The sequence below is a fragment of the Lynx rufus genome, unplaced genomic scaffold (assembly GCF_022079265.1).
Source record: "Lynx rufus isolate CCGP_SWC_20201006 ecotype Redwood Valley unplaced genomic scaffold, mLynRuf1.p SCAF_26, whole genome shotgun sequence".
Taxonomy (NCBI): Eukaryota; Metazoa; Chordata; class Mammalia; order Carnivora; family Felidae; genus Lynx; species Lynx rufus.
Genome location: NW_025814841.1, coordinates 7,056,316 through 7,072,911, shown reverse-complemented (window position 1 = coordinate 7,072,911; position 16,596 = coordinate 7,056,316). Strand labels below are relative to the sequence as shown.

Below are 16,596 nucleotides of genomic sequence, written 5' to 3'. Positions count from 1 at the left end.
TGGGGAAAAGCTTGTTAACTAGTCCTCCCGAGAGAATATAAGGAACAGCTACGAGGAAAAAACATGAAGCATCATGGGAAATAAAACTGGTACTAATGGATCTTGATACAGTGTCGAGGTTCCCAAAAAACCAAAATCATTTCACAGATAACCTCAAACACAACAGAACAGATGTCTGCTAAGCCATAACAACAACAACAAAACATATTGCTGTGCTTGAGGCAAATAGCAAGTAATGTGGGATCTTCTCGACTAGGCTCAAAAATTCTATTCTTGGAATTTATATGAAACAAGATGAAACTGTGTTTCAAAAACCTAGAGGCAAAGAGTCCCTAGAGGGATTTAAAAAAGGAATATAAATGTCCTGATACAGGACACTTTCAGAAATCACAAAATATTTACTTCAGCAAAAAGTGAGGTCTGTTTTCATAACCATTCACAGCTCTACCGGGCATAGAACATCATTATCTGAGTTCATATGAGGCAGAAAAAGAAAATAATGAGCAAGTTCAAGCAATCCAGTTTTTTTTTCTACAAAAAGAGGAAAAAATGATGATTTTTAATGACCTCTCATATCCCACTAGGAGCTCAAAAACATTACTGAGAAGCTATGCCGAGAGGGAATAAATTGCAGATGGTGCTTTCCACAAATGGGTTTTCATGTGAAGGACCTTGGGGTTTTTCAATTAGGAATCTTAAAGATTCCTAGAGATTGCAACATCCTGATACTGAGAGGCAAACTACTGCAGAGATCAACACAAATGGAGTTGCACAAAAAAAGATAATGTGATGACAATCAAATGGAGAATTTCTGGCAATTACTCAGACTCTACTAAGAACTCAGTGCAAAAGAGAACCTTAAAAAAAAATGCCAGTAGGATAAAAGAATGAAACAAACTTGAATCATTTTGGACAGAATGAAAAATCAGGAGGGAAAACAGAACATGTTAAGCAAAGCCAAAAACAAACCACAAATTCAAGGGACAAAATATACTAGGCTTTAGACTAACTTGGGCCATTGCTTAAGGTATTTTAAGCAAAACTGATTAATATAGAAGGGAATAAAATAAACAATTACACACAAAAAGAGTTATTACTACAAAATTTAAGGCAACCTAAGGAACAAATAAGTACATTATTTTGCTAAGTTTTGGATTAATTAACCAGAAAAACCTGTTAACAGACAAAAACAAAACATGTATTTAAACTAATGGAATTATTTAACCTCCAATAAAAATAATTTCTTGAAAGTCAGTGAACAAAGAATAATTCAATGAGAAAAGTATGACTATTTAACATTTTTGACTTAAAAAAAAAAACACATACAAAAAAACCTGTCTCACAAGGAAGCTAATCCATGCTAACAAAGGTAGAGAAACTGATAAATGAAACCAGATCATTGAGGGATTACTTTACAATGAGAAAATCAACCGTCAAACAGGTTGGATGTTTATGTTAGCCAGCACATCACCTTAGAAAGCAAGCTTAAGTATAGAGGTTGCTTACAGTCAGAATAAGGGAAGTTAACTATGATCCCCATGAATGTTCTCTCTATTGGATCTATTAGGCTAATAATGTGCTCAGGAAGTAGACAGCTAAGGATAGTGCTTCAAGTGTGAGGTCAAGGTCAGTCTCTGCAAAACTTCCCTTTGTGAATGCACTGCTGACTAATGCCTCTTCTTGGTGGGAACATCCCTTCTATAAATGTACTGGTACCTTCATTTTAAGTCTTGCAGGCCTGTGAAACCATTGTCTAGACAACTGCTGTGTTTTATTTACACACTGTTTTACACATTGATTTCACAGTTTCAGTTTCAGGAAGCAACCTTATTTTTAAGATTCCTCGGGTAAAGTGGAAAAAGAAAAGGACAGGGAGACTTCACTGTTGTTCCAGTGAAATTTCTCAGGAGCTCTTTTCTAAAAGCAAACTTGAACTATACACACAGCACGTCTAGAAAGATAGAATGCTGTTCACGGTTGAAGCTGGGTAATGGTATATGCAGGCTCATTAAACTACTTTATTTTTTTTAATGTTTGTAAATAAAAACACCTGGCTGGCAGTCATATATAATCAGTGATTTTCTACAATAAGGTTTATAATATGTTGCTAAGGATAGAAATTTGCCAATGAGCTCATTCGGTCATTCAGTAAATATTAGAGCATCTTTTATATGCCAGCTTCAGTTCTGAACACACAAGGTGAACAAAGCAGACAGTCTTCATGGAACTTAACAGTCCGGTGGGGGGAAAGGTTAAGGATGAAATTTGGTATCTGATGTCTATAAAGATAGTTTAAGATATCAAAATGAAAAGATTAAATAAGGTGATAAACAGATACTCCTTTTTCTAGATAATAAGAAAGCAACAACTTTAGAAGTTAAGAGTCTAGAGTCTGCATATTTGGGTCTGATTCCAAGCTCACTAATTGCTAAATGGATGGCCTCAGGAAAGTATTCACTTTGTCTAAATCTCGGTTTCCTAATCTGTAAAATGGAGATAATACCCATATCTGGTTCTTGGGATTGTGAAGAATTAAAGACAATTATCCACGTAAAATGACTACCACAGAACCTAAGAGATGGTAAACATTAAATAAATGTCAGGTATAATGATAATTATGGCTTAGAGGAATTTATATGTTGACTTTTCTTGAAACAAGAGGATTAAAAGAGGATCTTTGGAGATCCTCTTTTGGTTAATAATCACATAGTATTAAAATCTTAAGACTGAATGTGGATAGCTGGTATAAACATCAGGAATAGGGGAAATGAATGAATAACTGTTAGCCAGAAAGCTGGCTGCTATATGTGTTCTTCCTGAATCCACTTCACTAGCAAGCGCAATAAAATGCAATGCAAGATGAGAACTCTGCTGATTTCATGCTCAGTGATTCATTGTGCTCAGGATTCCAAGCCTGACTGCTACTTGGGACACCATCTCTCTGGTAACAAAAACAAATAATGCAACAAAGCCTGAATAATAATTGCCTAGCACTCAAGACACAGCCTAATTATAAAGACACTGAAACTTACCATAAAGCTATGAAGAGGCACATGATTTTCCATATTAAATCACCACCCCAACCTCACCCCTTACCCATGCCCATTTATCTTTTAGGAAACACAGCTTGATTCTTAATGCTGCTGCTGTGTAAAGAAATAATGAGCTCTGTTAGTGCACCTGAAAATACACCATCAGCCTAGACAGGGAGCACTTAGCTCATAGCACTTTAATGAAAATGTCAGGACCACCCTGAAGTATTTAAATCCTGTAAATGCCAAGTAAGGAGAAGAGCTAAACAATTAAGGTAATGGATGGCAGCAAGCAAGGAAAAAAACTAAGTTGATTATCAGGAAAAATTTCAACACTGTCCCTCTTGTGCTGTAAGAAGTTTTTTCAAAGGAATTTATGGTAACACCCAGAGTTTTGGTTACCTAAAATTAGTTCAAACTACATTGGGAAACATTGTCAGGCAATGCAAATTTTATGGGTAAAGAGCTACATGGTCTCTTATTTCTCAATCCTTCTAAGGTTCTCTGGAAAAGTAGGCAAAAGAAGAGCACATTCTCGAACCTTGATAGCACCTGTGTGTGTTTTGTTGCCCCACCCCCACCCCCACCCCGACCAGAGGGTTCCCACCATGGATCAGAGCCTAGTTGTTTGATAGATGTTTGTGGAAATGTCAGGAAAAGTTTTTAGGCTGGGGAACACATGCTTGTATTGGTGATCCAACAGCTATCCAGTTTACGTTGATTTCTTGTTTCTACAGTAACAGACAGGAATAGGAAGGAGAAAAGGAGCCAAATACATGGACGCACCTGTAGAACCCTCAGGTAGGATTATGCTGCACAACCTGGTGTGAACTTCATTTGGCTCTACACTGTGTCTTAAGCTAACCTAATACGAAACTAAAGTGATTTGGGGCCAGAGAGAATGAGGATAGCAGTAAATAATTGCTGAATGAATATATTAATGAATTCTGCATTACCATCAGATCATAACTTAGGCTTCCCCAAAATATCAGTGCATAATATGGGTCTGATGACATTTATTGACTCAGCTTTTGTGTGTTCTTTCTCTCTTGTGAAATTTTGCAAACACAAGAATAAACCAGTGACAGCACTACAGACTCCGGGTAGATAGTAGTAGTCACTTAAGACTGACTTATTTGCCATGGGACCCACCCATCAAGTGATTTCTTTGAGGAATGTACATACATAGAAGCAACAGGGTCTCTCACTAGAGGCTGGAATATTTCCAAGCTCTCAAATTACTGAATGGAGATGTCAGGAGAGGAACTTCCAAATGTCAAGATTTCATGTAGCTATGGTAAAAGATATTGAAAAGATTTGAGATTTAGTCTAATGTTGTTATGAATAAAACATGACATTATAGTTTTTTGTTTGAAATGTTGTCACCCAAAAGAGAAACATTTATTTTGCACTGCTTCATAGGGTAAGAATAAGACCAAAGGATGAAAGTTTTTGGCTCAAAAATGAGAAAAGAAGGAAATAGTTCTCTCCCTCCTAGAGGTATTAGAAAAGAAGCTGATGATTATTTTAAAAAATAATAACTGAAAACACTAATTCAAAAAGATATATGCACCTCTATGTTTACTGCAGCATTATTTACAGTAGCCAAGATACGGAAGCAACCTAAATGTCCATTGATATATGAATGGGTAAGTATGTGGTGTGTGTGTGTGTGTGTGTATGTGTGTGTGTATGTGTGTATACACATATATATAACGGAATATTACTCAGCCATTAAAAGAAAAGAGCTTCCTATTTGCAACAACATGGATGGACCTACAGGGTATAATGCTAAGTGAAATAAATCAGACAGAGAAAGACAACTCCCATACAATTTCACTCATATATGGAATCTAAAAAAACAAATGACCAAATAATAAACGAATAGGATCTTAAATATATAGAACCAATAGAATCTGGTTGTTGCCAGAGGGGAGATGAGTGAGGGGACAGGTGAAATGGATTAAAAAAAGATTAAGAGCTACAAACCTCCAGTTATAAAATAAATAAGTCACAGAGATGGAAAGTATCACATAGCGAATATATTGTATTAACAATACAATAATATTGTATTAACAATATACAATAATATTGTAATAACTTTGTATGGTGACTACAATTATCATGGTAAACACTGAGTAATATATAGAACTGTCAAACTGCTGTGTTGTACACCTGAAACTAATGTAACACTGTATGTAAATTATAATTCAATAATTAAAAGAAGGAGGGGGTGCCTGGCTGGTTCACTGGGCAGAACATGTGACTTCTGATTTCAGGGTTGTATATTTGAGCCCCATGTTGGGTGTAGAGGTTACTTAAAAATAAAATCTTTAGTAGCACCTGGGTAGCTTAGTCGTTTAAGCATCTGACTTCATCTCAAGTCATGATCTTGCGGTTCATGAGTTCAAATCCTGCATCGGGCTCTGTGATTACAGCTCAAAGCCTGGAGCCCACTTCAGATTCTGTCTCACTCTCTCTCCGCCCCTCCTCCACTCATGCTCTTTCTCTCTCTCTCAAATAAATAAACATCTAAAAAATTAAAAATAAAATCTTTAAAAAAATTTTAAAGTTATTTACCTGTTTTGAGAGAGAAAGAGAGAGAGGGACAGACAGACAAGTGGGGGAGGTGCAGAAAGAAAGAGGGAGAGAGAGAGAGAGAGAGAGAGAATCCCAAGCAGGCTCTGCACTGCCAGCACCAAGGACAGTGCGGGGCTTGAACCCATGAACCGTGAGATCATGACCTGAGCCGAAATCAAGAGTCAGATGCCCAAATGACTGGGCCACTCAGGCAGCCCCACAAAAAAATATATTTAGACAAATTTTTTTAATGTTTATTTTTGAGAGAGAGAGAGCACACACAAGTGGGGGAGGGGCATAGAGAGAGGGAGATACAGAATCTGAAGCAGGTTCCAGGCTCAGCACAGAGCCCGATATGGGGCCCAAACTCATGAACTGTAAGATTATGACCTGAGCCAAAGTCAGAAACTCAACCGGCTGACCCACCCAGGCACCCCACAAAAAAATATTTTTAAAGAGAACAAACAAAATAAAAACTGTTACCTGCTGGTGAAGAAAGAACTAATTTAATCTCCAGTTAAGGTGCTGTTTATTTGGTTTTATTTAAAATAAAATTGAAATACTTCACTAATCATTTCTACACCCCCTCCCACTAGAAAGTGAGCTCATTAAGCCAAGAACATTGTTCTAATTGCTTGGCACATAGCTGCTTTCAGTGAATGTTAATTAATGAGCAACAATACTGTAAAAGATATTCTATGAAGTATATGTTTGACTTAAGCTGTATTTTGAAACTCAATTAAGTTCCCGTATTGATTAAATGAACAGCTATGAATTTAGGAGCTGCTGTCCTTCCAACCTATTGGCTTCAATACCTTCAAATTGCTCTTTTCCTTCCCCATTATCTAGATAATTGAGAGAACCTTAAGTATCGACTCTAACAATAATAACACCTACTTATTCCACGGAGTGCTCTACATTATATAGCAAAACTCATTTTATTGCATTTTCCTTTGCTGTACTTTGCAGATACTGCATTTTTTACAAAACTGAAGGTTTGTGGCAACTCTGCATCAAGAAACTCGATTGACACCATTTTTCCAACAGCATTTGCTCACTTCATGTCTCCATATCACATTTTGGTAATTCTCGCAATATTTCACACATTTTCATTATTATCCTATTTGTTATGGTGATCTATGATCAGTGACCTTTGATGTTTTTGTAATTATTTTGGGGCAACACAAACTATGCCCATAGAAGATGACAGACTTAATGGTTGTGTGTGTTCTGACTGCTCCACCACTCAGCCATTCCCGTCTCTCTCCCTGTTCTTGGGCCTCCCTATTCCCTGAGACACAACAATATTGATATTAGGTCAGTTAACAATCCTACAATGGCCTCTGAGTGTCAAGTAAAAGAAAGTCAAACGATGCAGCACACTTCATTGTTATTTTATTTTAAGAAATCACGACGGCCACTCCAAGCTTCGGTAACCATCACTCTGTTGATCAGTCAGCAGCCACCAATGTCAAGGAAAGACCCTCCACCAGCAAAAAAAAATATGATTTGCTGAAAGCTCAGATGATGGTTAGCATTTGTTAGCAATAAAGTGCTTTTTAATTAAAGTACACACATTGTTTTTTAGACATAGGACTATCACACACTTAACAGACTACAGTGTAGTGTAAACATTACTTTTATATGCACTGGGAAACAAAAGAAAAATTGTTTGACTCATTTTATGGTGATATTTCCTTTATTGCAGTGTTCTGGACCAAATCTACAATATCTCTAAGGTATGCCTGTATCCACCCACATTATCTTATGCAATCCTTACAAAAGTCCTGTGAAGTAGACATGAGAACTTTTATAGGGTAAAGGAGGCTAAAGTGCAACATTGAAATAGGTTCTGCATCTCAAGTTTGGGCTTAGTTTTGTTTCTAGCTATGAAACTTTGGCAAGGTTAAAATTTCAGAGATTTAGTTTCTTTTTATCCATAAAAAAACAGGATAAAAATCCCTTGAATACTTGCTGTGGGTATTGAATTCAAAAACACATGACTGCTTCTTGCAGAGACTTCTTTTCTGGCATACAGAGAGGCTAGATTACTTGAAAATGAAAACCCTCTCTCTATAAAATACCTAGAAATACTGGATAAAATATGACAAATACTCTTTTAAATATATGGCTGAGATAGTAAGGAAAACCACCAGGGGCCAAAATTAAGGAATATACTAAAAATCAGGGTGATAAGTATGAGCTGACAATGGGATTAGCATGGAGTAAACCAAGGGTATGGATTTTAAGAGCCACTGGGTTTGGGAGATAAGGCCTTGGACCCTCACTAGGTGGAAAAGTTATATTAAGAGCTATACATACACAGAGGTCCTTGAAGAGGTATACACAATGTAAAATTCAGAATAGGAAAAAAAATGTATGTATGTGTGTATCTCTGTATCTCTATCTCTGTCTCTTCCTCTGTCTCTGTCTCTGTCACTACCTATACCTACATTGACCAAATCCAGGAAACAAAACAGAAGCTTGCTTGTCTTGGCCTAGACTCTATGCAAAAAGAAAAAAATATCTACTAAGGATTAATTATTGTGAATTTACCATCATAAGGGTTTGGTTTTCAAGATTACACTTGGCAAATAAGGAAAATCCAAGATGAGAAATTAGCATTGAAAATGTGCCTAGTATAAGCAGCACAGATAAACACCTCACTGAAGAGCTCATAATTCAAAATTACAGTACACAAAAGAAGAAATCCAACATGCCAGCAAACATAATAAATAGCAAAATTAGTTCTCCCAAGAACTGCAAAGCACAAAATCATTGGACGCTCTAGCAGCCAGACTCTAGGGTGGCTCCCATCAACACAGTGCTTCCTAGTCTTCACGCCCTTTTAGAATTCTCTCCCCCTAAGTGTGGGCATAACATGTGGCTTGCTTCTGGCCAATAGAATATAGCAACAGTGATGAGATACACATGATTATATGTGTGTGTGTGTTATATGCTTGTCTTGCTAAGAAACTCCATCCATTGCTGGTTTTGGAAAAGCAAGCTGCCATGATGGGAGCTGCTGCCATGGAGGGGGCCACGCCACATGGCACAGAGCTGGCAAAGCTTCTAGCTGACAGCCAGCAAAAAACTGAGCTCTCAGCCAGTGGCTGCAAGGAACCAGATGCTGCTGACTACCATGGAGCAGAGCCTTCCCCAGGGGCGCTCCAGATGAGAAACCAGCCCTGGCCAACATCTTGATTTACAGCCTTGCAGAGGACCCAGCAAAGCTGTGCCCAGACTCCTTACCTATGTAAACTGTGAAATAGTAAATGTGTATCATTTTAAATCACATAGTTATGGTAATACTATTTATGCAGGAACAGATAACTAACACAGCTACATATTATATGTTTAAAATGCTTAAAGACATAAAAGAAGAAGTAAAAACATGAGGGAAAATGAGACAAAAACATCAGGAAAATTTGAAAAACACAAGTAGAATGTCCAATAATAAACATAATTCTTAAAATAATTTAACTCAATGGATGGGTTAAATAGCAGATTGAAATCTACTGAAGAAATAATAGATGGAAAATCAAAGGAAATTGTTCTATTTCAATTTACAACATACAACACAGATATTAAAAGATGGAAAAACTTGAAAGAGACATTAAGAGAGATATAGTATTGACAACATTGACCAGCCAGGGAATCCAGAATGACAGAACACAGAAAAGAGAAAGATTGTAGAAAGAAATAGAAGTAGAAAGAAATAATGGCTGAGGATTTTACAGAAGTGATGAAAGACACGATTCCTCAGATTTTACAAGCAATTCAGATCCAAGAAATTGTGGTAAACACACTGAAGTGAAATATAGAACACTGAAGTCCAAGAAATGATTTAAAATCAAATAATGAGAAAAAGCAGAGGAACAAGAGCAGACTCCTCAATAATGGCAATAGAAACCATAAGGCAGTAAAATAATACCTTCAAAGTGCTAAGAGAAAATTGTCAACCTAGAATTCTATATGCAGCTACATGATCAACGAGAGAATTAAAATAGACATTTTCAGACAAACAAAACCTGATGTTTACCACTAGTAAATTCTAATAATAAAAAAAAACCTACTAAAAGATATTCTTCAGAAATGAAACCCAAAGGAAGGAGTATGATGCAAAAAACAATGGTAAGCATGAAATTCGCGTGTGAATAAATCTACACAAGCATCAACAGTATCAAAAACAGATGATGATGACTACTTTGTAGGTATATAAGAAAATTTTAAATGCCATACAAAAATGATATGTAAAATGGGCAAGGTATGGTGGAATCAAAGTGTTCTAATATCCTAAACCTTTTGAAAGAATAAAGATGATTAATTGTAGACGTTGTTAATTTTGGTATGCATGTTAAAACTGTAAGGGTGAAAACAGAAATAGAATATGTAATTTCTAAAGCAGTATAAGGAAATAAAATGTAAACCATTATTGCCATCCACATTTTATAGAAAATGAAACAGAGGCTTCTTAAACTCAGTGACTTGACTACGTTTACACAGCTAAGAACTAGCATAATAATAATAGCATGTGATTTAAATTCATTTCTTTCAACTCCAAGTTCTGTGATTCTTTTCCTTGTCATATGCCCTCTGATCTAGTGATACAGTAAAACAACAATGTGTTCTCCTGACGTTCCATTTGAATAAGGCAAAAATCTCACACTGCTGCAAGACTATCTTTATATTAAGTAGCACTTTGTAGTAAAAGTAAGCAAATCCTCTTAATCCTCATTTACATTTCATTCTTACCTACCCTCTCCACTCATTAACTCCTACATTCCCCAAGTAAGCTCTCTTCCAGGCTCTAATTTTACCATTTTTTTCTCTCTTCCTCTTTCCCACTTTTTAATTGTGTGTATGACTAATAAGAATAAGTGGTGCACACATGTGTGAACGTGTATAATATTTATGATCACATTTGTTTACTAATTGCAAAAAATTCTCAATGTATATGCTATGGAGAGTGGTAAATTCTAAATGCATAGTTTTTGTTGGGATGGAGTTTGTTGGAAAGATTTCTACAAAGGTGAAAGACATTATAAAAGACAGTGGTACCCAGCTCTGCTCCATTCTATTGTAGCGCTCTATCATCAGAGCAAGTGGGTAGTATCGAAAAAGCAGTAGGACTATCTTTGGCAACAATCTAGGCTCCAAATCTTAGCAGTGATAGATGGTAGTCCAGCAAACTGTTGCTAGTGAAAGACTTTATCTCTGCACAATGGTAGTGCAGAGAATTTTCTCCTTGCCATTTCAATTGGCTTCTAACCGCACTATTCTATCTTGAGGCCACGCAGTAAAATCTTCAGGATATGCCCAAGACTGTAGCTGAAACTCTCAGACCACAGTCCCTCATGTCAAATCACTGCCACCAAGGTATGTCATCTGCCTACTAGCATACAGAAAAGCATGTAAGTCTCTTGGAAGCAACTCTTGGTCTCCTACCATACAGCTTGTCAGATGTATAAAAAATACATAAAATCAAGTTCATAGTGACTTTAACACAATGCCAGCTGATTGCACTCTGCCACTGACACCACTGATCCAAATATCTGTATTGTAGATACACTCTTGAAGAAAGCCATATAGCATTTCTATTATAAAGAAATGAATAGCATTTCACACTGTGAAACAAATCTATAGGATTATGATATTAGAGGCAATTCTTGCCTCTGGAGGCACAGAAATCTTGGATAATTAAACCTAAACCAATGTAGACAATTGCTCCTTTAACTAAAACATAAAGTAACCATAGATGTAAAAAAACAAAAACAAAAACAAAAACATGACTTGCTCTTTTGGTGTCCCCCTATTCACCTGAAAGTAATTTTCTCCATTGTTTCCCTCCCCCCAGCTGCTGTGACTCCCCAAAAGATAACCTAGGGAAGGATAAGTGAATTCATGGTATTTATCTTTCTCTGTTATTTCACTTAACATAATACCCTCTGGGGCTACATGAGGAATCTAAAAAACAAAACAAATGAACAAACAAACAAACAAAAAACACCCTTAAATACGAGAACAAACTGATGGTTGCCAGAGGAGACATTAAGTGAGGAGATGGATAAAATAGATAAAGAGGATTAAGAGGTACAAACTTCTAGTTATAAAATAAGTCACGGAAATGAGAAGTAGAGCATAGGGAATACAGTCAATAACATAATAATATTTGGTGACGGATGTGACTCACTTACAATGATGAACACTGAGTAATGTACAGGAGTGTTGAATCACTATGTTGTAGATAACACTGTATGCCAATTATAGTTCTTTTTTAAAAAAAATTTTTTTTAACATTTACTTATTTTTTTGAGAGACAGAACGTGAGTGGAGGAGGGGCAGAGAGAGGGAGACACAGAATCTGAAGCAGGCTTCAGGCTCTGAGCTGTCAGCACGGAGCCCAACGTGGGGCTCGAGCCCACAAACTGCAAGATCATGACCTGAGCCAAAGTTGGACGCTTAACCAACTGAGCCACCCAGGTGCCCCTTTAAAAATTTTTTTTAAAGATAGTCTAGAGGAGGATAAAAAGTTTATGGACCTTGATAACCCCAAAACAGAATAATCCACCTCAGAATAACCAAAACTTGGCTGCATCCTATCTCACAATACTTCTATAGCAGATTGAATAATATCATTACTAAGAGTTAGTACGTCTAACAAACTTAAAAAGAATTTCCACTTTTACAAGTGCAGGGAAATATGGTGATTACAACAACAACAAAGACCCACTTGATTGAGCAGCTGAAGATTTTTGGAGGAGGAGGCTTTGCAGTAGTGAGAACATAATAAATAACAGATGGTACTCCACCCGAGAGAGGCAATAGGTTAGGGGGAGGAGGGCAAGTGGAGACTCACAGGTAAAGGGTTAACAACGGAAGAGCCCACGGTGTGGTCTCAAAAAATGGCACTGGCAAATTAGAGATATAACTCTACGATTGCACGGAGCCAGATCCAGACCAGGTAGAAGCTGAAGCCCTTGTTTGCATAGTAAAAATAGTACAAAGCTCTGTCAGCTGATTTCCAAAGCACGGTTATCAAAGCCAGAGTGCAGGTGGTGGAAGCTAACAACAAACATCCAGCAGCAATACTCTACACTATCTTGAATAAGAGTGTAAGGTAATAAATAATATGACACAACTAACTCCGCATCATTCAGGGAGAGGTTCTCTGGAATGGGACTATTCCAGCTTGTAAGAACCTCTTAAATGGTCAACAGATACGGACGTGATTTGCAGTTTTCTAGGCTTGAAGACTTCTCTCCATAAAAGATCATAAAATCCTAAGAATAAAAAACTGAAAAGATTAAGTCAGCTTGAGTCATAATTCTATTCCCTTTCATTCTCCCCCCCTCAAAAGAGGCCATTCTCTCTGTCTCCTTCTGCAGGGAATCCTCTATTCTTCCTCCTCTATCTTTTTTTCCTCCTCTGTTTTGCTTCAGGGTGGTCTTGAGACGTTCTCTTCTCTACCACTCAGTATTGGTCTCCGTGGTGTGGAACACACAAGCACAGGCGACGACACAGAGCCTACACCACACACAGTCAACATCCTTTCCCGCCCTCTACAAGGTCACCAGCCTGAGTCTGTCCACAGTTGATTTCTGCAGGAAGCTCAGCAAACACTTTGGTCAATGCCTCTGCTCCCCATCACTTCAATGATTCATGACAAGTCCTCTCTTGGGTTCTCTTTTAAATCACTCACAACCAAACCAAAAAGGCATAAATCAAAAAAAATATGGGATGTCCTTTTTTGGAAGACCAAGTAATTGCTAGCAAAGAGAAAATAAAGCAAACCAAACAAAATAGATAAAACTGGAAACCCACAAATCAGATTACAAAACAATATTCTACTGACATTTAAATAAAGTAATCCCATGGCGGCGAGGGAACAGCTCCCTTTTTGCCCGTACTCCCAGATTTCTCTTGCTTGGGGCTGGACACAACTTCTTCACATCTCTGTGTACTCAGAGCTGCCCATTGAACCAACATTATTTAGTACTTACTTGGGCTTGTTTGCATACTTTAAAAGGGTGAAGTGTTTCTTGGTAGAAGAGCTGATGATAAGCCTGTAGGTCAAACCAAAAGTACACACTATTCCTCCACAACTGCAGATGGAAAAAATACATAAATCATTACCACCCAATTATTAGAGCCCTACAAAGCTCTGATTTCAAATATAATTAATTGTTTAGTTCCATGGTGTTGCCATAAATCAGGTTCAATTTAAGACGGTTTTATCTTCTATTACAAATTGGCAACATACAAAATATTTCTTGGTATTGTCACTAAAATATTATATTTTGCATGTATGCCTCTCACATAATTGGCCATTCAAATAGGAAGCATGCTAGTTAGCAATTAAAGAGTAATTACATATTTCTGGCATGAAACCAGGTATTTTGATGTATATGGGCAAATGCATATCATATTAAACCCAACCACTACTCTCATAATTGAACCACTGAAATACTTTATATCGAGCAAAACAAAACAAAACAAAAAAACCGGCAAATTTTCCACTATCCATTGCAATTTCTAATTATTAGAGTTATTTTTAATAAAAATTAAAGGACTGATAGAAACCAACTCTGAATTTAATTTATATTACACTAAACAAAATTACATGAGAATAAATTGCTAATAATGCAAGTCAATCCTTGTCTGTATTTTGTTTTCTTTGTTATTTTACTAGGATAGTGAACAAAGAAAATGATAATTGAGATGTTTACATTTGTTACTAAATATTTAGAGTAAAATTTATTACCAGAAGAAATGGGATTTTAACATCAAATGTAATTATTTGAGCAATGAATTATTTCAACTTCTCTTATTTTAAACTAAGGCAAAGGTATAAAATTAGATTTAAAATCATTGTTTTTTACCTTATTTCCCGAGTGCTCACAGAATTTGGTAAAGAAGAATCCAGCTCTATTTTCTACATACAAAGATTGCAACAAATTTTCCATGTCAAATCCTCCCAAGGCACCATCTGCCATGGTTTTAACCTAGATAACAAAACAGAAGTCCATGATCCACCCAAGAACATGGTGATTTTTTACGACATTGTCCAACAACAGGGTTTCATAAATTCTTCCAGGCTGTCATTTTCCTGCTGGACTTTTTAATCTTACTTTTGTACCATATAAGTAATTAATGCAGTATGTTTGCCTCTGACTGTCATTTAAGATCCATTTATGGAGCCAACCCTAGCAGCAGACTTCATTCTATTATAAACCAATCTGATTTCAAACTTAATGTTAAAGCGACTTCTCAACCTCAATTATTTTCATGTTTCAGGCACAGTGATACCATTTTAGGAGGCTTCCAAATCTCTGTTGGTGGCCTCTTTCCTACATCTTTACTATTATTTTAGCCTTGAGGTGATGCTATAATAGCTACAAGAAAGTTATAAAAAGAACCATCTTCAAGGTTTCTCAGTGCTGCTCATTAACTGTCCTCAGGGGGTCCCCTCTTTGGACAGTCTCACCCTGTACAGGTCAAGGCCTTCAGAGAGTCAATGGCAATATAAGTTCTCATAAAACTTTGTTATTTTGGGGCGTCTCTGCCAACAATGCTGGCAACCCTAATACCATTCTTGAAACACAGAAAGCTGGCTACTTCCCCAAGCACAAGAGTGACTACAAAACAAAAGGATATCTACTGTTCATAGGAACTCTTTGGTATTTGCTGTGTGGAACTCGGACTTCTTTGTAATCTTGAGATAACTGTGGCATGAACAATTTAAGGCATTGTTATAGTGTCTCTCTATCTCTATCCCTCTGCTAAACAAATTCTAAAGTGAGAATTTAATGTTTTTATGATGTTTAACTATTGGCATTCCAAAAATTTTTTTAAATCATTATTTTGGTGGGAAAAAAATCCTAGTTGGAAGAAAAAGAGCACTGTTTGCTTAGAATAAAATAAAAAGATACGCAAAATTATATCTAAGTGTTCAGACTCTATTGGGACTACCAAGGTTTCTACCTAAAGTACAGTCCTTAGGGAATGTAAACTTGTCACCTCCAACTGATATAGTAAATCCACATTATCAAGGTAGACACACACTGGAAATAGAATTTCATAAAAAGTCTAAGTTCCCAAGAGAACATTAAAATTATTTTTTATCAAATGTTAACAATTTAATAAAAAAATAATAGTCTTATTTTGTGTCTAAACCAGAACACAGCTGTTTTTGAAAATAGTAACCAACGGGAGTATATAGCAACATGGTACTACAAAAGGAAACACAGAGGAAATTTCTGTATAAAAATCCTTCTCAGGGGGGCACCTGGGTGGCTCAGTCAGTTGGTGTCTGACTTCGGCTCAGGTCATGATCTCATGGCTTGTGGGTTTGAGCCTCCCATTGGGCTGTGTACTGACAGCCTGGAGCCTGGAGCCTGCTTCGAATTCTGTGTCTCTGTCACTCTCTGCCCCCTTCCCCACTCGTGCTGTCTCTCGCTCTCTCAAAAATGAATTTAACAAACATTAAAAAAATCATTTCAGAAGGAGAAAATAAAATGCATTGTTTAGTAAAGAAAAAATACTACGGTAAATCAATAAAAATTCTCTGAAGTGGGGCACCGGGGTGGCTCAGTCAGTGAAGCATCCCACTCTTGATTTCAGCTCAGGTCATGATTTCATGGTTCATGAAATCAAGCCATGCATCAGGCTCTGTGCTGACAGCATGGAGCCTACTTGGGATTCTCTCTCCCTCTTCTCTCTCTCTGCCCCTCCCAGCTTGCACACACGTGCATTCTCTCTCTGAAAATAAACAAATAAACATTTAAAAGAATTCTCTAAAGTCAGTTAAATGAAGAATCAAATTAATCTCAAAATACTTACCAAAGATTCTTCTGTATAAGTGTATCTTCTATCCAGCTGGGGCTTCAGACATTCAGAAATATCAGTAAAAGATGTTAAGCGAATAACTCTGGTGCTTTCTGATCTGTGCCTCAATCTAAGTTATAAGAATGAGAACTAATTG

The 16,596-nt window shown here is 36.8% G+C and overlaps 1 protein-coding gene across 1 annotated transcript in view; it reads right to left on the bottom strand.

Moving 5' to 3' along the window:
• Positions 1-16,596, bottom strand: part of RGS22 (regulator of G protein signaling 22) — a 173,534-nt gene that overhangs the window by 86,635 nt on the left and 70,303 nt on the right. The window contains exons 13-15 of the mRNA XM_047088840.1: positions 16,455-16,569; positions 14,495-14,617; positions 13,616-13,717 (exon numbers count right to left, since the gene is read on the bottom strand). Of these exons, the coding sequence (XP_046944796.1) occupies positions 13,616-13,717; positions 14,495-14,617; positions 16,455-16,569 (340 nt within the window). The remainder of the gene's footprint in view (positions 1-13,615; positions 13,718-14,494; positions 14,618-16,454; positions 16,570-16,596) is intronic.